This window comes from Sinohyriopsis cumingii, chromosome 1 (assembly GCF_028554795.1).
Source record: "Sinohyriopsis cumingii isolate HCF-2022 chromosome 1, ASM2855479v2, whole genome shotgun sequence".
Taxonomy (NCBI): Eukaryota; Metazoa; Mollusca; class Bivalvia; order Unionida; family Unionidae; genus Sinohyriopsis; species Sinohyriopsis cumingii.
The window spans coordinates 63,867,736-63,891,571 of NC_142961.1; the positions used below are offsets into that span (position 1 = coordinate 63,867,736).

The 23,836-nt window shown below is 35.0% G+C and overlaps 1 protein-coding gene across 2 annotated transcripts in view; it reads right to left on the reverse strand.

The window, feature by feature from the left end:
• The window catches only part of LOC149806997 (uncharacterized), a 151,433-nt gene that overhangs the window by 23,064 nt on the left and 104,533 nt on the right, over nucleotides 1–23,836 (reverse strand). For both annotated transcript variants that reach the window (XM_089960518.1, XM_089960526.1), the window contains exons 12-15: nucleotides 22,313–22,481; nucleotides 13,600–13,773; nucleotides 6,482–6,640; nucleotides 1,173–1,248 (exon numbers count right to left, since the gene is read on the reverse strand). In XM_089960518.1, the coding sequence (XP_089816644.1) occupies nucleotides 1,173–1,248; nucleotides 6,482–6,640; nucleotides 13,600–13,773; nucleotides 22,313–22,481 (578 nt within the window). The remainder of the gene's footprint in view (nucleotides 1–1,172; nucleotides 1,249–6,481; nucleotides 6,641–13,599; nucleotides 13,774–22,312; nucleotides 22,482–23,836) is intronic.

The window sequence follows — 23,836 nt, forward strand, 5'->3', positions numbered from 1 at the left end:
AAATGCAACTAACTACCATCATTAGGTGATGGGCCTGAAGTGGGGGCTGTTTATCCCTCACAGCAGATGCTACTAACTACCATCATTAGGTGATGGACCTGAAGTGGGGGCTGCTTCTCCCTTACAGAAGATGCAACTAACTACCATCATTAGGTGATGGACCTGAAGTGGGGGCTGCTTTTCCTTCACAGGTGGTGGAGGCAGTGCAAATCACTCTCCACCCTAATATTTCCATTCAAGGCAGGGATGCACTGGACATAACCTTAATAGGCACCGACACAGCTAGAACAAAATGTCTGCGGTCCAAGGGCCTTGTATGTTTCCACAGAGATTGATCCCACATGCTCTTAGGATTGCAGCGCCTTATAATACTGAAGTGCTAATCTTCCTCTGAGACCTGAGGGATTCTATGTTCAGAAGATAAGGAGGAATAGGGCATTTTCCTCCTACTCTTATAAGTGTGCCTGAATCTGTGAACTCCCTCTGACCATAAGCAGCAAAACAGTCATTTTTTCAATGACAATTAGTACAAGCAAGGCAGATGGGATATGCGACCTTTCATTTTCTCACACTCTTCAACATACTGTTGCAAAAAAAATCTCTGAAATCAAGGAACAATAAAAAAAAAGAATTATGATTATAATTTTTTGAAAAGTTGTAAAACCTGAAATCAAATGCAATGTAATAACAACAATACCTTACCTGCCTCATATGGTATTAAAAGTAATGAGTGGTGTGAGACCTGTGGTCAAACACTACAAAACATCAGCAATGCTTAACCGAGTATGGATGACATTAAATGTAGTGAAAATTTTATATGACTAGGAATATAAAAATATAAATATTATGTTAAAATTGTTGAGGGCAAGTTTAAATATTGTTAGAGGCCAGTTCTTGTTGCTAGGAGCTAGTTAATGTTGCTAGGGGCAATGTGATGCAGGGAAAGTTTGTTTTGCATCAAACAAAAACAGCTGAGAAATATAGCAATCAGTTCTCTGGCAGATATGCTACCATAAGAAATAATGGTAAGTCTTTCCATCCACCCCCCTTAAAGCAAGAGGAAGACATCAGGTTTCAGATAAAAATATTGCTGTAGAACATTACTACTTTTAAATTACATACACAAAACTAATGAGTGTAACCGGAGGCATACATAATTGCAAATTACTTACACACAACAAAGGATTATAAGCAGAAAAGCACCAAGGGAGCCTACTCCAATTATAACCTTGCCCCACAATGGGAATTCTGAAACGAAAAATGAAAAACTTGAATAATGTGATAATTATTTGTTACACTTTAATAGCACATTTTCGTTTCATGGCAAAGAATGAAGTTGATGATAAGCTACATGATACTGTCAATTTATTGATTTTACTAGGTAATTTTGTTTGTGATGATTTTTTTTCACAAACCAGTAATTGTTTTACTGTTACAGTGAAATTCCACTATAACATGCTTTATTATAACACAGATCTGAATACAGTATCATTGTGATGTGGCTCCTGAAATTTCATAATAATTTCTTGAAGCACTATATAGCCCTAGAACCAAATAAACAAGTGTTTGATTTAATACTTTGACCAGATATGCTGAAGTCTTGAATATTTGTTAGTGTAATTATTATTTTACCACCAACAATAAAGCAATTAAGCTTTCTTTGTATTTGTCTTATACAAAACCCTTCCTCAATCCAAGGTAAACAATTGTCAATAAAATGTTTGATCAGTCATCTAGCATTATGTTGTCAGGAGCAGTGGGTCATTGCCACATATATGTACATGTAAAATAAAAAAACTCCAAAATCACTGGTTTCAAATAACTTACCAATACACAAGTCACTTTTCAATGTCATGCTAAAATGTTACATATACTGTTCAGCACTGACTGAAAGAGAACCACTTAAATTGTAGTGGTGGATGGACTTTCAGTCATTATCCAACATCCTACTGGTTTTGCTTTGCTGTAGTGCAAGGTGATATTTATGAACAAACATTTCAACGAATATAGGGCTTTTTTATTTATGAATTACACAAGAACAGTTAACCACCTAACATAGTACAGCCTTACACCTGCAGAACTGATCACCTCAAGAATACCATGAGGTCAATACTTTTGTATGAATTTCAATTAAATATGTTTTTTAGAATTAAAAAAAAGTTTATTTTTGGTAACTTCCAATGTCTGATTTACGCATTATATTATCAGCCATTTGGACATATTCAGCATATAGGAATGTTTCTAAAAATACATTATTTCACAAGGTGGTGTGAGTGTATTATGAAGAAATTATGTACTTGGATTTGAATGGAATCTGACAGAAATTCTATAATTTATGTTTCTTTGTACATTGTTGTAATGGAATTACATAAATAAAATGAAACGTGTACATATACTCTATTTCAACATCTTCTTGTATGTGTATACCGTATATACTTGCATATAAGCCCAAAAATTTAGGAAAAAAATAAGGCCTGGAAGAAGGGGGGGTTGGCTTATCTGTGGGCCAAGGTCCAAGTCTGAAATTTTTACGCTTTTTTCTCTTGATTTCCAGTATTTTTTGTTTCTGTTGATCGCCGAAGATGAGATCACATGCCTAATGATGCCACATTGTGGTGTCGTGAAGTGAAACAAATCTTTTTTTTCTAACTTAAGTGGTAGGATAATGAATGAAAAACATGTTTTAATGTACTTGACGTCTACTTGACAGATGTCCATCCACCAGAAAATGGAGCCATACGTGTTATTTGAGCCATGGTGGTACATGTATTTTCCAAAAGAACTGCCATATTAGTAATCTCCAGTCAAGTATTTAACCCTCAGCTAATCAGTAATCATTAAACTCTATGGTATAGTACAAATGCACACTAGCTTATTTCAGTGTAAATATGAAAAGAATCTACATGTAAAAAAAAAAAGAATTATGATACTGAAGGTATATACAACCAACATTTTGATCAAGAGTAGAAATACATGTATGATAGTCTTAAAGGAACAATAGCGAGAGGCTCCATAGGGGTTTGTTGCGCACACACTTAGGAAGGGTAAATAACAGGGCAATATACGAGTCAGCATGAATAATTGTAAAACAATATAATTTGTGGGATTTCTTTGACAGGTGTTTTAGAAGTAATCGGCAGCCACAGTTTATATACGACTGTTGTTTAGTTGTTTGTAAAGCAAAGTGGTTTGTTAGCGGTAGAGTGTTGTACAATAGCTACCATATGCTTAATCTGTGGTAAATGCCTTGGGGATAATAGGTTTGTTTTGTTGCACAATGCCAATGACTCTACTAATACATGCCTACTCTCAGATGTATTGTTTAATGAGATATGGTAGTGGACACATGGTTTCTGCTCAAAGTTATAAACTCTCACAATACTTGAATAATGTCCATGCTGAAACCAATCATAATTTGATCAATTGAATCACACCTCTTGATGTCTGCCTTAACAAACCTTTTCAGGACAAGTTACGAAAGATGTGGGCAGAATGGGTTTGTTCAGGGGCTGTGAAAATGACAAAAGGCGGGAATTTAATGAGGCCGGACATCGATTTGGTCACCAAGTGGGTAAAAGAAGTGTGGGACTCAATTCCATCAGAAATGGTTGCAAAATCATCCAGGAAGTGCTATATCAGCAACGTCATGGATGGAACAGAGGATGATGCTATATTTCAATCCGACAATGACGAGGATAGTGAGAATGACACACTATCGGATGACCATGATGACAGTGATGACGTATATGATGAAAGCATGTCCGTAACAGAAGCAGAGTTTCGTGAACTGTTTGGCGAGTCTGATACAGAGCCAGATTTTGAAGGATTCTAAAAGTGAAATAACTTTTATAATTCATGATTTTAGAATGAGGATTAATTAAATTTCCATTAAGACTTAACACTTTAGAATTGTTTTTATTTCAATATACAAATTAGCTTTCTTACTTTCATTTTATTTAATAATGTGATTTGCCTAAATAAACATATTCAGAACTCACTTTGTGCATCTTATGATGTATCGGTAGTCTACAAATTATGGGTCGGCTTATACGTGGGTCATGCACTTTATAACAGTTTTACCAATTCAGTTTGGGGGGTCGGCTTATACCTGAACGGGCTTATATGCGAGTATATATGGTATGTAGGTACCAATGCACTGTTCTCTGCCCCAAAAATGTAATAACCATTTCTTTGCTTTAAGTATTTCTCATTTAATATCCTTCCATTAAATTATTAACTACATTACTGAAGCCTGCTATTTTACACCCACCCCACCCATATCCTGTCATGCATAGGCATCAGGATGTAACATTCAATCATTTCTTCAGTCTGCTGAGTGGTTTTGATATCACACAATATGATACATAACACTATGGCACTTTGTGGCCACTGACCATCACGGGGCGGTTTCACTGCTCTTAAATTTCTAGAATGCATCTGCTAGGGAAAATACTCTTCTTTTCTTCACTCAAGATAATTGTTTGTGGAGTCTTTAAATTTATGGTTTGTAGCAACTATGAAATCCATAAAAACTGGTACCAAACAAATCAAAGGGAGTTCACTCCTAATAAAGATAAATCATATTCAAGAACCCTGTATGAAATACAAAAGGCTGACTGTCAGCATATTTGCAGGTTCATCACAATTCATTAAGACAGTTGCTGCTATTGAGAATAAGCAAAAGAATTCAACGTTTTAAACTTTTTTCTTCAACTTTTTAAAACATTTTTCTTCTGATAAACAGGTTAAAACTTAGTGAAAATGATTTTTTAAATTTTATTTAACTACAACATCCATACATTGTGATTTTTTTCTTGATCTGATTGATTATATTAAATCATCACAATTCATATTTATAAAAAAATCAAAGAACTCTTTACATAAATAAACATCACTGCATATAACTGTATATAATTTGAGACAAGCATAGATCCTAATTGCTTGATACTTGACAATATTTGGTCTAATTTTCTTAATGGTATTAATAATTTGTTTTCATTATTTAAATTATCTATCTTGGGGGCTCTTGTTCACAATAAAAACAACTTGACATTCTCTCATCTGGACCTTTAAATAAATTTGTTTATTTTTTTTACTCCAATCCAGACAATGATAAGAAGTCAGATTAAAATAAACATTCTTGTAGGTAGCTAGTAGCATTTCTCTTGAAATACTGCTCATTCTAACTGCTGGGCTCCCTGACAGGTACATTTATGGATTATATAATTTTCCCAGGAGTCCTCCCCAGGACATTACTGTAGTGATCTAAGTCTGCCAGACTCCCCCTTCCCCAGCACATTAGTATAAAATAAACCTGCTGGACTCTCCCCAGATACAGCTGGGTATGGCACAATCATGTTAGACTCACCTCAAGTATAGTAGGGTATGATATAAACCTGAAGGACTTACGTCAGGTACAAAAGGGTATGATAAAAACCTGCCAGGATCACTCTAGGTTCACCTAGAAATTTTTGCTTTCTTTATGGTTCTGCATTCTATGCTGGCTTTGTTCTTTGACCTGCTGCCTGGCTCTCCCAAGACGGAAGCCAGGATTGGTAAAAGATATTTAAGTTTAAACCATACTTGCTGGGCTTTCCCTAGGGAAACTGTACAAACATGTTATCTGATAGAGTTAGTTAAATATACATATTGATACATGTTATCTGACAGTTAAATATACATATTGATACATGTTATCTGACAGTTAAATATACATATTGATACATGTTATCTGACAGTTAAATATAAATATTGATACATGTTATCTGACAGTTAAATATACATATTGATACATGTTATCTGACAGTTAGTTAAATATACATATTGATACATGTTATCTGACAGTTAGTTAAATATACATATTGATACATGTTATCTGACAGTTAGTTAAATATAAATATTGCTGACAAGTCTTTGTTCTTCTTGTGCGAATAAAATCTTAATTTATGTAATTTTATTGTATGCACAATTTTCACTACCTTTATAGTTATTTGAATTCACTATATGGATAAAATTTACTTGGTTTTCGTTGATTCAAGCCAGTGAGATAATGTGTTACGGCATTATTTAGGCAGGCAGCCAAACTGTTCAACTTATTGTCTAATAATAGATCTGTAATATGAATCAGCTACAGGAATATAAAAATAGTAACATGGCCAGCATTGATGAATGATCTATCAGAGTGTGCATTAGCAGCGTTGGGGTGATGTTACGTGTGGTTACCGTTTTCAAGTGGTTCATTTTTCAATTTATTTCTCATTTAAATGGAAAATGAAATACTACAAAACAGTGACAACTTGTTACAAAGCTGTTCTTATTCTAAGGCTCTCCTATAACAAGTGAATTATGACTATGAACTATTCACATAAATTTACACATAACTCGTTTTAATTTACAGAATAAAAATGAAAACTTTATTCCACCTAACTGTATATACTCATATGAAAAAAGATTTTAGAAAATATTAGTACTTAGTGAATACCTTGCATGTAAATATATGTATCGATTGCATCTGTGGGTGGTCCTTCCCCTGCTGTCGTTCTTGCGGTAAGCCAAACTTTGTAGCGAAACGCAGGTATCAGTTTTACTATTGTATAACTGTGCATATGCCGCTCAACTGAAATTGAACTTGATGGAGGAACTGAAAGAAAATGAAAATTTACAGATCACATAGACAGCTTAAGTTCTTAGGATTAGATTTTTGGGCAGGTCAATACTTGCCACATTCTTGCCTGTAACATTTAACCCCAAGAGTTTAATATCTCTTTAAACACCATGATAAACAATGATTAGTTTCATAATGTATCTAATTTATAAATACATGTAGGGTCTGTAAACAATATTCTAACAGATACCAGATATGTAATATGAAACAAGCATTCTAATTAGTCAAACATAACAAATTTATGGCAGTTAAATTTACGATATACTGTTGGAAAGACTGACATATCATTTTGATATCATAATATTCTTGGAGACTGACATCACTTTGATATCATATTATTCTTGGTTATGTCATGCTTCAGAGAATGACAGATTTTGCATGTTGTGCTCCACAGAATGACAGATTTTGCATGTCATGCTTCATAGAATGACAGATTTTGAATATCATGCTTCACAGAATGACAGATTTTGCATGTCATGCTTCAAAGAATGATAGATTTTGAATGTCAAGCTTCATGGAATGACAGATTTTGAATGTCATGCTTCACAGAATGACAGATTTTGCATGATGTCTGCATAATTAGAATGTGGACAAAAATCTTTTATTTTTGACTGGGAGCAGCATGGCTCTACTGGCAATATGTTCTCTCAATTTGCAGTAGTAAAATACCAGACATCCTCTAAACACCATATTTTGGATTGTTATCCCTTCATTGGAGAATTAATCTTTTATAGCAGACTGCAAATGAATTTTCCTGCCTTTCTATGATAGCAAACACTGCTAGCAACATGGTAGATAAAAATGTCTTCATCAGTCTTGAAGAAGAAAAAAATGTGGTGTTATCAACAGCATTTTTACGGACTAGGCATATTCTCCCAAAGCTATATCTATTCCACATTGCTTTCTCATGTTGGTAATCTGTGTCAACATACTTATTAATGAATGCTCTCTCACATGGGTAATCTGTGTCAGACATGATTATTAATGAAACTAGTCAGAGAGTAACAGCTAAGCTGTTAAAACCAAATTACACTAGTAAATACACTACTTGTATATGAAATTGATTGACAAATCCAGTAATTCTGAAAATGATGAAGTAGAAGAAATGAAAACATCATAAAAGATACATCAACATCTTGAGACTGTTTTCACGGCTGCACGATTCACCCCAATCCACCCAAATCCACTACAAACATGATGCAAATTAAACTTATTATACTGAAAACCACAAGAAAAAAAATGGAAACAGTGTTATTTTCTACAAACAGACGACAAAATAAGCTGCATTTTTTAGACTGGAAGTAAACATTGAAACAAGGGAGACAAATGTTACTATATTCATCACCAGTCAGAACTCCACATCTGCATTTATGGAACTAGTCCTCGCTTTCTGCGTTTTGTGTATTGTTTATGACATGAGCAAAATTCATTTTTACAATTGCAATTGCAAAAATCTGCTGAGCCAATTAGCATCCATCTGCACTTAATTTTTGTTCAACCATTATACAAAAATGAAGAAAACATTAATTGAATGTAATTTGTTTAAGGATTTAAAACAACTTACACAATTAATCAGATTACAGCCGATTGAAACTCAGTGTGAAATATTACGTGGGGTAATTTCAGAGACTCCCACTGATAATTTCTGTAGTATGTGGAAACCAAACGATTTAATATTTGCAAGTAGAAAGATAGTTCATGATAAACTTCAGCAGCAATTATTTCAGTTACACAAAAAAACGTTTTCAGAATTACATGTACCATTATGTTATCGAACAGCTGCTACACGTCTACAAAATATCAATGTTGAAATTCCAGGGTCATCAGAAAAACAAAAACTTGTTTTAAATGATATTGTTTTAGTTTCTATTAATATTGTTGAAGATGCACTGAAGATGAAAATTCCCCATGGACGTTAGGATATGCTATAACAATTCATTCATTGCAAGGATTAACTATTTCAGATACAAATGTTTGGATCATTGTTTATCGTATTGAATGGTCAAATTTAGTGTATCTCACAGTCAGAAGAAAACATCAGCTGTGGAGAATTGTCATAGACTTCACAGAAAATAATGATCAAACCCAGGAAACTAACGATGACAATAGCAATGATGTAGTAAGAAAAAATTGATCAGTCAAAAAAAATACGAAGAAAAAAATATATAACTTCGATCTTGATGCTGAATTTATCATGACATTAAATCAACAACAGAATAATCATTGTGTAAGACATAATGCAGTAATGTTATGGCAATGTTTGATAATAATCCAAGACAATTTACCATGACAGAATTAATAGCATTCTTGGTCACACACGCGAAAATGTGATGCTGACCTGTCTTGAATGTAATTGACGTATGTTGCTGGCACCCAGGCACTAGCTTACAAAAGTGAATGTGATGGTAATTGTGTATCTTCAGGAATTACTTGTAATTGTTCATGTACAAATCCAAGTTGAGGAGCAGTTGAATTTAATCTGTAGATTGCAGGTCTACCTGTGGATCTTACCATGCTAGAAATTGTATGTGTTGTAATACTCCAAATAAGACCAGTTGCTCTTTTTTACCGCCTTCAAGTTCACTAGGTTCATACAAATATCTTACAGTAACATTAGCTAATACTTGTTGTTTGATGATCAGCGATGCTATGAAGTGCTTAAAGATTTAATGAAAATGCAAAATTGTTGAGCTTAGATGGTAATGAGGACGGCAACATTGATGGTGTTGTTGATTTTATCACCAATATTGATGAAGCGCCATCTGTAGATGATCTTGATGGATTTATTAATAATTTAGTAGTTTATGATGATGTGATGCTAGATAAGCAATCAAATCCAGCCAGAATATTTTCTAGAGGCAGGCGTAAAAATACAGATGTAATTTATGTAACTCAATGATATACACAAATACCTAAAGTGATCACAGATAACTGTAATATTTTAGTTGTATTTAAGTGAGTTGATACACATACTTTAAGAAATATTCATCAAACATGGTTTAACGGAGATATGGATATAATTAAGTTTAAAGACTTCTTTTCAAAAGCACAAGCTACACCATATAGTTTATAACAATACATTTACATGACCCTCAATCACAATATCGTATAGGACTTGACAAAATCTTCGGGTAAAAAAGAACAGCAGGAGTGGGGATCGACCTCAGTGAGTGGCACAAAATGATACATTTTTTGATGAGCCTTATTTCAGCAAAATAACCCTCCATGATAGTTTTTTTCTCGGTCATTTTGTGAACCTTATTTTCTCAGCATGAGGGCTCCTTGAAAAAGGTATGTTGACACCCCTGCTGCTAAATTTGCATATATTTAAAAAAACACAAACGACAAAAACAAAGTAACAAAATAAACTAACCCAATTAGAGAAACTCTTGATAAGTTAGAGGCTTCAGTTTGATGTTATTAAAACGCTTATATTTTTTATTTTCGTAGGAAGCTTTATTTTTTCAAAAATGATGTTCTAGCAAAAGTCTATTAACCCTCTCTGCTGCTAGTTTGCTGCATATGCACTGTTTGCCTTACATGATAGAAATAAAAAATAATATCACCATTCTCATTCATTGTAGAACACCCTATTTTTATCTTCTCACTGATTTGATTTGTACCGCCATCTGTAACTTCCGTAGACTGACGCTTTGTTACAGCATGTACTCAAATAGTTTGGTTCTTACTAAAAAGTTTGTGTTTTGAAGACACCTTTTTGCCTTACATTTTATATGTATGTATTTATAGATCTTCCCACCTGCCTCGCACAAATGAATCACATGCGTAGAAGACTGCTTTATCATCAGCATTAAATTTTAAGCAAAAACAATAATATTCTTAAATGCCATGACATGAAGTATAAAGAAAACAATGAATCAGCACTTAATTTCACTTCAATTTAAAAATAAAGAATCAGTACCTTTACATGATTTCAAAATATAATTTTTATTTAAAATGTCAAGAAGAAATATAATATATTGCTGTAGCCCTTAGTGACAACAAAAAGTTAATAAAGACAATTACAAATACATGTAAACAGATATATAATATCGTGCATATGTTATTGCTATCATTATCTTTGGTCCATTATTTACTTCACAATGAGGCCATTTATATTTGGAACGTACTGACTGGGTCTGCCTTTGATTTGATAACCAGCAATGGGAATGAATCCAGTAACATTTTTCTCCCTTTTGTCATTTCTATCCGATATAAATACTAAGTGCCGCATAATTTCTCATCTGTTTCAACAAGATAGTACTCTTTCCAATGCTTTTTTGTGGTTTTGGGTATGTTTCATTTGATTTACATAATGTTTGTGGTGGATTTGGACAGTTTTGGGCAGGTTTTCAGTGGTTTTGGGCAGGTTTTCAGTGGTTTTGGGTGACTTGTGCAGCCCCTGTTTTCATGCCAAACAACATCAGGACACAATGGATGGCTCCTAAGATATTCTAGTAAAGGGCAATTAATCTCCAAAGTGAAGAGCTGGAATTGTTGAAAAGGGATGTAACTCCTTCAAGAATGTTGCAAAACTAAAACCTTTAAAAGGCACATGTATGTAAGAAGTGTTACTATACCCATGTATGAGTCATTACTTAGAAATGTATGGGTTAGGAATATCTATCCCCATGTACGAGTCATTACATAGAAATGTATGGGTCAGGAATATATATCTCCATATATGGGTCATTACATAGAAATGTATGGGTCAGGAATATATATCTCCATGTATGGGTCATTACAAAGAAATGTATGGGTCAGGAATATATATCCCCATGTATAGGTCATTACATAGAAATGTATGGGTCAGGAATATCTAGCCCCATGTATGAGTCATGAATATATATCCCCATGTATGAGTCATTACATAGAAATGTATGGGTCAGGAATATATATATCCCCATGTATGGGTCATTACACAGAAATGTATGGGTCTGGAATATCTATCCCCATGTATGGGTCATTTCACGAAATGTTTGGGTCAGGAATATCTATATCATGTGTGTGTGTGTGTATGTATGTGTGTGTGATTTGGATTTTTAATGTAGCTTTAACAATTTTTCAGTCATATCGCTAATATGTCCACAGTGTGCCAGTTTATGGTGATGTCTAGTACTGGGCCATCATGCAGCAGACGTGTAGCATCATGATCCACCCAGTCACATTATCCTGACACCAGGCTGACCAGTCCTAACACTAACCTCTTAATGCTGAGCCCCTAGCAAGGCAGCTGTTAGTACCATTTTTTTACATCTCTGATATGACTTGGCCATGGTTCAAACCTGCAACCTCCCACATCCAAGGCAGATTCTCTAACCATTTAGGCCACCAGATCAGTCTACCACCATGATGGCAATATTATTGGTCTGATCAGCAACATTTTCATTCAAGAGTAAATTGACGTAATAAAAAGTTCTTTAGTGGAAACCCAGTGTTACTACAACTATTAATACATTATTCTGAATTGACAACTATTGGACTGTAATTTTTTCTGTGGTTTGTTTAATGCAAGTTTTCTGCAGCAGACCACATTCATTGTGGCCATTTCCCTTTTTCATCTTGACCAGAACAGGACAGCATGTTAGCAATGAAAGTTAAATGTTCTTAAACAATCTAGTATTTTTGGTTATTAATCTGACATTCCAGATAAGAAGGAAATATTTCAATGTCCTCTGAATAAAGCTTTGATGATTCAACTGATAGAGGTGATAAAGAGTTGGTTTTGTGCATCTCTGAATTATAGAAACAATCCCACATTTTCACTGGCAATAAAGAAATACAAGGCAAGGATCATTCTGCCATATTACTGTTTTGCACTAATACTGTTTGATAAGTTAATATTTTACTTACATTTAAAGCCATTCTATGCAGCTGAGAGGGCCTGAAATCAATTTTTATTAATAACTGATCTCTTAATAGAGCAACCAGACATCCCTTTACTAAACAAAATATATAACTATTTTTTTAATGATCTGATGATTGAGTACATTTTGATGCTGCCAGAACTATAAAAAACTCTTTTGAATTAAACTAAACAAGATTGTCAATGCCTACATTGTTTTTATGTTCTCTCATAGGCCAACACTGGAGGCTTTATTTGCCCATGGAGTTTTATATATATATGTAACAAAAAATGAGAAAAATGCCCATGCTTTATTCCTTCAAACGCTTTTGCATCAACTTTATGGATGCTCTTCTGGTGAATACATCATTCCTTTACAATATTTTTGTAAATAAACATTTAAACGTCACTGTAATATTAATTATAACATTGTTTAAATGGTGAGATATTAACGACTTCCTTGCATCTATATACCACACTTGTACAAAAAATAAAATCTGTAATGTTGAAATGTCATGAAGGCACATCAATGCATTGATACAGTGCAAAATGTGATCCATTACAAATTAAAACATTTAGAAAGTTATTCTTTCATCATGATATTAAAATGTGTTGATACAATGTACCAATAATCCTGTTTTAAGTTTTATAAATAATTAGCTCGAGCTATTATGGTCCGGAATTAGATTGTTAATTAACACTTCATAAAAGGGAAAGACTTTGAAGTTTCCTCCTGAACAGTTATGTATATGTTTATTGACTTTCAATAACTTGAGCTCCTCTGTTTTGTTTGCTGTCTTTGTACTGCCATTCTCTTTCTCAGATCATTTTTCGTCTGACCTATGGAAAAGGCTTCACACCTCACACACATATCAAGGCATAAATCACATTTCTTGAATTGCAATTCATGTCCTGTTTGACTTGAAATAGCTTACCATTTTAATGAGTTTCCTTCTGTTATGTTACAACAAGTTTTGCATCTACTTGTACCATATTTGGTTACTCAGGCCTCTCTTTCAATGAAGTTAAATTTAGATCTGGTAACTAAGATAATAATGTAATAATTGTTAAGTTTTACAAATATACTTACATTTGCAAGATGCTTCATTAGTGACCTGGCAGTAGTATAGGTTGTAGCTTAGCACATAGCCAGACTCAAGTTCATGACCGTTGCAGTCATAGGGATCCCACTGTAGGGACAATTCACCTTCTCTCTCGGCAATACTTTTGGCAATGTGGAAATTTTTGGGCGGGATAAGTGGCTCTGGAATAAAATATAAAAACCTAAAACACTCTTCACTTGAAGAGCTTTAAGTTGTTATGTTTGACAAATTATATTTTTGAACATAAAAATCAGAATAAATTGTAATTAGTATTTTGAAATGTAAAGTTGGTGCAATCTAGTCTTGCTTGGAAAACTGAAGCTGTCAGAAAACTACTAATACTTTGGAAGGAGTTAAACATTGCATGCATGTACACAATAATAGGAGTAATTAAATGATATCACACAAAAAAAGATGTTAGTGAGAAGATCAATAACTGCTGTTGCTTCTGTAGCAGTTTGTATCTTTAATAGTTTGTTCAATAATCTGTAGAAGGTAGGTTACAAAAACCCAGTTTTAATGCGACAAATCGGAACCCCAACATGTTCCTACAATTGATGGAAATAGGAGCGAAAGTTTGGAAATTAGAACAGAGACACCATTTCTGAATTATATTCAAAACCTTGGTCAGGAAGTCACAGTCACCCAGCTGTCCAGACATTTATCATAAGAACCACTATCAATGTAACTTTGATGCCAATGTACTGAAATTTGAGCGCGTACACAAGGTGAAACAAATTCATAATAAATACTAGAAAGTAGGCTAAAACTGACCCAGTATTGATGCATGTCATATATATATATATATATATATATATATATATATATATATATATATATATATATATATATATATATATATATGCACATACTGCTTAAGTTTGATGTCATTACGTATTACATTGAGTAGTGAAGACGTTAAAACCTGAACAGGAAAAATGGACACATCTTTTGAGCAAGTTTGAATAAATCTACAAAAGAAGTCACAGTGTCACAGTTATGATGTGTAACACATATCCATCCAAAGAATGTTCTCCCAACTTGTATGTTTGGTGGCAATGCATGAAAAGGAATTGGAAGTAGAACACTGACATGACTATGGAAAGTAGGTAACAGCAACATCCTCACTGTTCACCCCATGATGTATCAACAGCATCAGTATGTCAGTTTGGTGCATAACATGTGCATCCAAAGATGCAGTCTCAGTGCAAATTTGGTGGCAAAAACTGAAAAGGCATTGGAATTATAGCTTGGATTGGATTTTTAGGTAAAAAAAATAATAAATCCTAAAAAGCAGGTCACTATGACACAGTTTTGGTACACATCATCTCATGTCAATTCTAGATACTGTTCACCACTCAAAGCAAGAGCATCACTTTTAAAAAACTGACATGTTGAAATGGTATTCACCATCTTACAATAACATTTTATTAACAAAAGGTGTACAAATATCTGAGATCTTTCACCAAAATGTCAAATGCAGTTGAAGCTGGTTATGAAATCTGGGTTAGCATAATGCTTCCAGATTTTTAATAGTTTTTATAATTTTAATAATGGCAGTCATGCTGAAGATTTGTGCAAACCTGAAAGGCCTTATGCCAGGATGTTTTCTGAAAAATGTGGAACATGTCCAGTTGATAAGAAATCATTTAAAGGTTTTCTATTTTTAGTAACAATAGCTAAACTGAATAATGCATCAATATCATTTGTGCAAAACTGAAAGGTTTTTATGACAGAATGCGGTCAACTTTAGTTATATTTTGCTTAGGAGTTTTTTAAAAGTAATTTTAAATTTTATTATTTGCTTTTCAGCAATGCATCATAATATGGTTGACAGAGCAGCATTCCTTTGTGTAAATTTCAAAGACATTTTTCACGCAGTTCATTGTGTCAAATTCAGTCTAATTCTGTTCAGCAGATTCTAAGATGTTGTTAAAGGGTTTTCAATATTTCATGAGAGAAGCCTTATTGATAGATTGGCATCATTTGCAATAAATGAAATGGACTTAATGTGTTTGGTCAAATTCCATCCAGCAGGTTTGGACAAGAAGTAACTTAAAAGGTTCTGACCGCTCCAATGGCCTAGTAGTTAAAGCGTCTGCCTCGGATGTGGGAGGTCGCGGGTTCAAGCCATGGCCGAATCATATCAAAGACTTATAAAAATGGTACTAGCAGCTGCCTTGCTTGGCACTCAGCATTAAGAGGTTAGTGCTAGGATTTGTTGACCTGGTGTCAGGATAATGTGACTGTGTGGGACATCATGCTATATGTCTGTGGCATGATGCCCGAGTGCTAGACATCACTAAAAACTGGCACACTGCAGACATCATAGCGATATGACTGAAAAATTGTTAAAGCTACATCAAAAATCCAAATCATGCACACACACACACACACATTTAAAGGTTTTATAAGTTTTTTAAATATTGGAATCATTTGTACATGCATCAATTCAAGTAGAACATGTCAAAATGCTGCCTAATTCAATAAATTCTGTTCAGTGTTTTACAATAAAATGTCATGTAAAGGTTTTTCTATTTTTAGAATGGTGACCATAAATGTAATCATTTGTACAAATTTAAAGAGGATGTCATGCCAGAATGTTTTGCTTCATAATTGTTCCAAAATATATTCAGCAGTTTTGAGAAGGTTTTTAAAGGGTGTTTTTTTCCTTCTATTTTTTTAGTAAAGGGTAGCTTTAGTTGATGGCAGATTGGTATCATTTATATAACATGAATTTCAAAGTAATTCCTTCCTTGATGCTTTCAGTCACATTTTGTCGAATTCTGTCACACAATTTGAAAAATTCTTTTATTATTATGTATAAATTATATAAATTATATATAAATTATAGTTTTAGAAACAGTGATGATATTTGACAGTTAATTGACATCATCAAAATATTCTCAGCAGTTTTTGCGAATGCATCAAAAGGTTGTGGGAAGGCATTCAACCTTTTATAATGCTGCTTATTGATACTAATGAGAGAGAGGTCAAGGAATAGATAGGTTTATTCTAGAAATGAAAACCATTTTTATAAAAAAAAGGTGTATTCATCTACCTCATCATAAAAAGACCTTTGTAAAAAAATTCATCAAATTAGTATACTTCAATTTAGTTCTCAAATAGCTAAGTAAATTTTAATTTGTTTCAACTGTGATCGAAAATTGTGTGTAAACTTACTTTTAGCACAACACTTATTGAAAGACCATTGTCCACAAATATTCCTTTCTTATTCCAAATCAAAAGGCTATAATTCTTGAGAGAAATGCATAAAATGAGTAAACCATTCTGATTCATCACTTGTCAAAAGAAATCCTAAAGAAACACATCAAATTGCATATATTTCCATTGTGGTTCATTAAAAATTATTTTCCATATTTGTTCATCCAAATAATATTGTTCAGAGATTCTGACACACTGTTGTCTCCTAATATTCGTTAAATGCCCAAGTTAATGAACTGTTAAAGAGCTATCACTGTTGTCTTCTTTTCCATTCATCAATTGCTGCCTTCAGGTCAAATTCACATACAGCAGGTCCATTCAAGGAAATCTTCACAAACAAATCAACATATAATTAGCATACTTTTTTTAACTCTTCACCTCATTGTGCCTGTTACTGTGTTAAGGCTGTTGATGTGCCAATCCCACTCAGTGCAGTATGCTATAAACAGAATACCAGTCACCTACGTGACTCTGTGCAAATAGGCCTACCTGTAAAGTCTATAGCAGTGTAGTCTATGTCAAGTTCAATATAAATTTGAACCATATGTAGACACAGCCAGCATAAATCCAGCTCCAGCATGGATGAAAATGCACCTAGTTGAATGTTCCTGTGTGAGATCTTCCCAAGACTCAGGTTCAAATTTGCTGTTTTTCAAGGATGACTTCAGTTAATCTTTGAAGTGTTTCATCTCATCTCCCTGAGATCACTTTAACACCTTCAACCTTCAACTCATCACAAAAGATCTTCTTTGGTAGTCGCTAGTCTGACATTCTGGTGATGTGGCCTGTCCACCACATCTGTCATTTCAACAGCAGAGTATGGAGGCTTGGAATGCCTATATGTGTGAGAATCTCAGTGTACGAGACCCTGTCTTGCCATCTTATCCCCATCAGTTTCAGCTTCTTGGTATGGTATCTGTACAACTTCCAGGTTTTACATGCATACAGCAGGGACATTATTAAAAATTGCTTATTAGACCATCAGTTTGCTTAAGCAAATGTGACATTGGTTTTGTCATCAATGTAGACTGCAAGTGACATTACATAATGTGTATTGCCAAGGTAGCTGAACTGGTCCACTGTCATGATCATCTGGCCATGGTATCTGTCTATGTAAGGATTTCCTGGGGCAGTTTTGTGCCTCACCTCTGTCTTCTTGATACTGGCTGTGAGACCAAAACTGTCACATGTTTTAAAAAATGGTCTATATTCCCTTGCATGTAAGACTCAGATTTCACATTCAAGGAACAGTCATCTGCAAATAAGAGATCATGAACAGTCACTTCCTGTTACATTTTACTTGCCCATAATCTCCTCATATTAAAGAGTTTGTGATCAGTCTGGTATTTTAGTCACAGTCAAAAAGGAATCAATAAACATTGCTGAGAACATCATGATGACAAATGTTTGGACCAATATGTGTTGCCTTGCTGGACTCCACTGGTGACTGGGAATGGTTCAGATAACTCACTGTCATCCATAATGCAAATGAGCAAGCCGTTATGGAATTACTGAACCATTAAAATGAATGTCTCTGACAATCAAAATTTCCCATAATCTTCCAGAGTCCCCAATGACTGAATGTGTCAAATGTTTTTGTTATGTAACTGAATGACATGAAATAAGTTGGAGTTCTGTTCTTGACAATTCTTCTGAAGCTGACAAATTACAAACACTAAGTTCTGTGGTCCCTCGTCCTTTCCTGAAGCCACATGCCAGAGCCATTGCTATCTGTAATATGCAAGGCAATTCAGCTGCATTCTGGCAAAGATTTTGCCAGTTCACAACAGCAAGGATATGCCCTTATGATTCTTGCAAAATTGTCTGTTGCCTTTTGTATCTTAAAGCGGGTAATTGATGCATCTTTGTGATCTTTGGGTATAGTTACTTGAGCCCACATTGACTGGAATAGTTCAGTCAGTCTTTGTGCCATGTGCAAGCTAACAGCATTGTAGACTTCTGCTGGTATAGCATCTGCTCCAGGTGCATATCATTTGACAGCAGGTCATCTCAGTTTCAGTCAGCACTGAATGATCAGCAAATGATGATTTCCACTTGGGGCAATCAATTGCCTCCTCAATGATGTATGACTACTGGTTGAAGATGCCAATGAAGTGTTCTGCCTATCCTTGTAGTATTTTTTTCTTTGGCAGTTAGCAGTGTGGTACTGTCCACATTAAGTACTGGAAATATTCCGGATGACTTTGGACCACATATCATCTTCATAGCATCACAAAAGTTCTTTGTGTCATTCTCATCTACATGGGATTGAATCTCATTTGCTTTGTTGGCTAGCCACAAGTCTTTCAGCTCAAACTTTGCATTGGACAATTCTTTTGATGTTGTTGAAGACTGCCTTCTAAGATTAAGAAGTAGTCTTCTAAACAGACCTTTTGGAACTAATGTTTTTCACTGAGTAATCTCTGCATGTCAGCATTGTTTTCATCAAACCAATCTTGATCTTTGTGTGAGGGTTTTGCACGAATTATGTACAGTTTTCAATAACATTCTAAAGAGTTTTTATCAATTGTTTCTAATTGGCTGTACAGTTCTTCAACAAGTACCTGTTTCTGATTCCCTATTTGAATTTAGAAACATCAAGCTTTCTGGGCACTCTACTGCCTTGTGGTCATCCACCAGTCTGAAATCAGATATTGAGCTTGGAGACTAAAGTAAGTCCAGCATTCTGCACTTTTCATGGCAATTATCCAGGCAATCATCCATCACATCCTGCCTTGCTCTCCTCCTAATGACTATCATGTTTGCTCAGCCCCAGTTCATAAGTCATGTATAAACTAAGGTATTATTACAAGCCATGGTTTGATGTCCAAACATTGCTGCAGGTTAGAGTTAATCTCTTACGCCAGGTTACCATGACCAGAGAGAAGATCTGGCATCTTGAATTGGCACAGACATTGGATCATGCAACTTCCTACCTATGTGTTACAGCTTAGTCCTAAGATAAGAGGAACCCGCGAGGGACCAGGGCATGTTCTAAATCTGTCCCCACATGGACAGACAGCGAGAAGGACATTGTCCGCTAAGTTTGATTGGATTGGGTCAAAGCGACACCCAATCGGAATTGAGATAGAGGGTGTGATAACAATTTTGATACAAATTATAACTTCTAATTAGCAAGTAAAAATTTAGTGTCGCCTAGGAAGATTGCTGAGCAATATAGGTTTACTCCGAGGAAGCCACTCATGATTTGGCAGTAAAACTTAGAGAGGAGATTGTAAGGAAAGAGAAAGCTTCATAAAGGAAGTTTTTGGGGGGACAGAACTTAGGCTTCTATAATAATTTAAATAGAATATTCAGAGCACCCCACCCCAACCATAACACACCTACCACCATGGCAGCATAACAACCTGCCATGTCACAATAATGATGTAGTCAATGAGTATTTGGAGTGTGGGTGGCATCTTGTTGTGGTTTGGCAAGTTGAAGATTGTGTGGGTAATTAGGAGGTCATGTTCAGTGCATTTCCTCAGTAGGAAGAATCCATTGTTGTTGTTGCATTTGCCAATGACACCTAGCCATGTCCGATGTTTCTGTACCAACTCTAGCACTTAAGTTACCCATGATGAGTTTGCTTGCCTTCAGTACTTCTGTGACAAAAAACTCCACGTCTTCATAAATTGTGTCCTTTGTTGGTCATGATAGGTGTACAGGTGATGATGTTTGGCGAGTTTTGCTCAGGGCCACAATCTGGATGTTGAATCTGGCAAGTTCTCTCTCTACCAACTAGAGCTGATCTATCTGATGCATTACTTTCTATTAATGTGAGCTTATTCCGGGTGCCAATCATGTGAAGTGTAACCTCTTTCTTCTTGTTAGGTATTTGACTGATCACGTCTTGTTAGGTATTTGACTGCTCAATTCTTGTTAGGTATTTGACTGCTAAGGTATTGTTAGGTATTTGACTGCTAAGGTGGGATCACCTTCAGCTGCAGAGCACTGACCAGTGTTAATGTGACACAGGCAATGTTTAGGTCAATTTGTCTAGACCCTTCCCCAAGCTACATTGGTGATCTAGCACTGTGATCCTAATGAGGTGCTGAGTTCTTCTGCTATTCATTCCAATGAAATGCAACTTGAGCCACCTCTGTGCAGGTCAAAAGCTACAGTTGCCAGTGTACCCCCACCAGCCTGCTTTGTCACTCGCCCGCTGCCACGGGTTGTTGTTGCTAATAATTTAGTCTGGGAAATTGACGTACAGTCACCCTCAATCTCTCATCAAGGCCCATCTTAATCTAATGGCATGGCAACATAGAGGCATTTGAAATTGAGTCCAGATGCAGTGGATGGCCATCAGGTTCTCCTGGACATATGCTGATGCTCTGTGCTGTCCACACAGTTCTTGCTATCAACATTAACAACCAGGGAATGAACTGTACCAATTACTGTAAATAACATTGGACTCTACTACATGTTGTCTGCTGACCCTGAATGGACAGCTACACATGACTCCCTCTGGTAAATCCTCTTTAGTGGATTCAGCTGCCACACATATGCACTGTAGTTAGCCATCAAAACATGCATATAGCCCATGCAAATGGCATGCATCACCTGGGTCAGTTTTCTCAAATTCACTGATTCTGGGGTTACAAAATTGTTTTTAATCCATGTATTTGGCATGAAGAGCAGAACAAGGCACAGAGTTTACTTACGTAGTACAGTTAGGAAAACTCTTTCAGGCATTTCTTACTCGGGTTATCACTTTCATCAGCAATATATAGAATGAAAATTGCATTATTATCACTGCAAATAGTTCTTTTCTTAACAATTAATACATGATTGACATATATAAATGATAAGGTTATATATTAACTGTTTTTTTTTTGTAAAATAACATTATCTTGTTATGTAATTTTGCTGATTGGTTTGTGAACACTAACAGCCCCCAAATGTGCCTTTTATGGTGCAAATCACAGCTCAGATAGGAGATACTGAAGGGTGTAGGTGTTGCCATGGAGCAATTTGATGAGGGTCTTTATTGATTCTTTGCTGCTTAGTGTTTTGGTTATTTTTTCCTCACAAATCAAATGCTACTCAATAAAGGCTTAAAATGGCATATGACCAATGTCCAGCTTTGGATCCTAAACCAGATACGACTACTTCAGACAGTCATGACAGGCAAAATCAGCATTTCAAATGCCCTGGTCAGGATGCTTCTGATTTTGGTCAAATTCTATTCTATTGTTTTGCAAAGTCAGGTTTCCTATATTTAGTTCTATTTGAAGGCATTTGTATAAAACTAAAATGCCTTTATGACTGTCCAGATGCTCTCAGCAAAATTTGCTTTCACAAGTTGAAAACAGCAACTGTTGACAGATGATGGATGACAGACCACCAATGACATACAATGGCTGCAGAATCATACCACAAACTCACTTGGCCTTACAGTCAGATGTGATAAATAAACAAATAAACAATGAATTTCATCAGGTTTAGAAACTAATAAGCTGAACTCACTAAGATTTTTTTTATAGATGCAGGTGCCCATCTGTATTCCACTTCGAGTAATCTCCCCTGATGAATTCTGTTGTGATTCCACGCCAAATTTAATGTTAAAATCCATCACATAATTCCCAATGAATATCTCTTCAGAACTGCCATTAATTTCCCTAAAAGACATTGCCTCCTGTAAAAATAAAAATGATAACAGAAAAATGATAATCAAATATAATTTTATGAAGGCAAGATCTTGATCTGCTAAATTTGGTCTTAGTCAGAGAGATGCAGAAATAAGAAACTGTATGTTTAATTTGCCTCAGTGAACTTGTGAATCATCTGCACTCTTATTACAGAAAATATATGATAAAAATTAAGACATTTACATTTTCATGTATTCTACTTCATAAGTTTATCAAATCTTCAACAGCACAGGACTGTGCCCATCCTTTCTAGATATTCTTTATTTCAAAGCTGGCTTTGTTAAATGTGATATCCCTTAAATAAAACTAAGTACCATGCTGTTCAAGGTCATGCTGTTCAAGGTCATCATCAAAGGAATGTCTAGATATAGCACCAGCTTTCTTCAAAATATTAACCACTGATGACTAAACCAAGCTATCCCCTAGTACAATGACTATCAATTAACTAGCATGCAACAACAATTTCAATTGCTGCTGACCAATCCTATATTTTGCCTAGCATATCCCCCTCAGCTGTCTGTCAGAAGCCAAGTGGATCAACTGTGGGGGTTGTTTAAGGTGTCTTTTAGGCGTCTAGTGAGGTGGGGGTTGTTTAAGGTGTCTTTCAGGGGTCTAGTGAGGTGGGGGTTGTTTAAGGTGTCTTTCAGGGGTCTAGTGAGGTGGGGGTTGTTTAAGGTGTCTTTCAGGGGTCTAGTGAGGTGGGGGTTGTTTAAGGTGTCTTTCTGGGGTCTAGTGAGGTGGGGGGTTGTTTAAGGTGTCTTTCAGGGGTCTAGCGAGTCAACTCTAGATTGTTCAAGTGGTGTATCAGAAACTTAGAAGTATTGTCCAATTACATATAATTTTCATCAGATCCTAAAATCTAAAATACTGTCAGCTAATCACTGTGATTTTTCACAAAGATGAAAGCTCTGATTTTGAAGAAATAACTATGCCAATTAGTGGGTGCAGCAGTCTCCTGAAATCAAAGTAGACAAAATGCCTTTTAATGCCAAGGTCAAACTATTTCAAAGAAATGAGAATCTGTTAACTATAACAAAGTTTTCCAGCAACTGCATTAAAATTATAGACTCAAGTGTTACACTGTTTGTACTTCAATGGGGCATAAGCTTACAACACCCAAATCCATTGTAGAAAACTAAAATATCCAATGGCATAGCCTAAGCATAATAATTTATTTATTATGTACGCCTATTTGTTAAATGATAAATATTATTTAAATTAATTTTCCCAAAATTAACACAAATACATTAATGAAAAGAAATTGTTTTAACTATGTATTTACGCCTGAATATCAGATGAATACATTTTCTGACACATGACGTTTATGACTGAAATTGTAGAT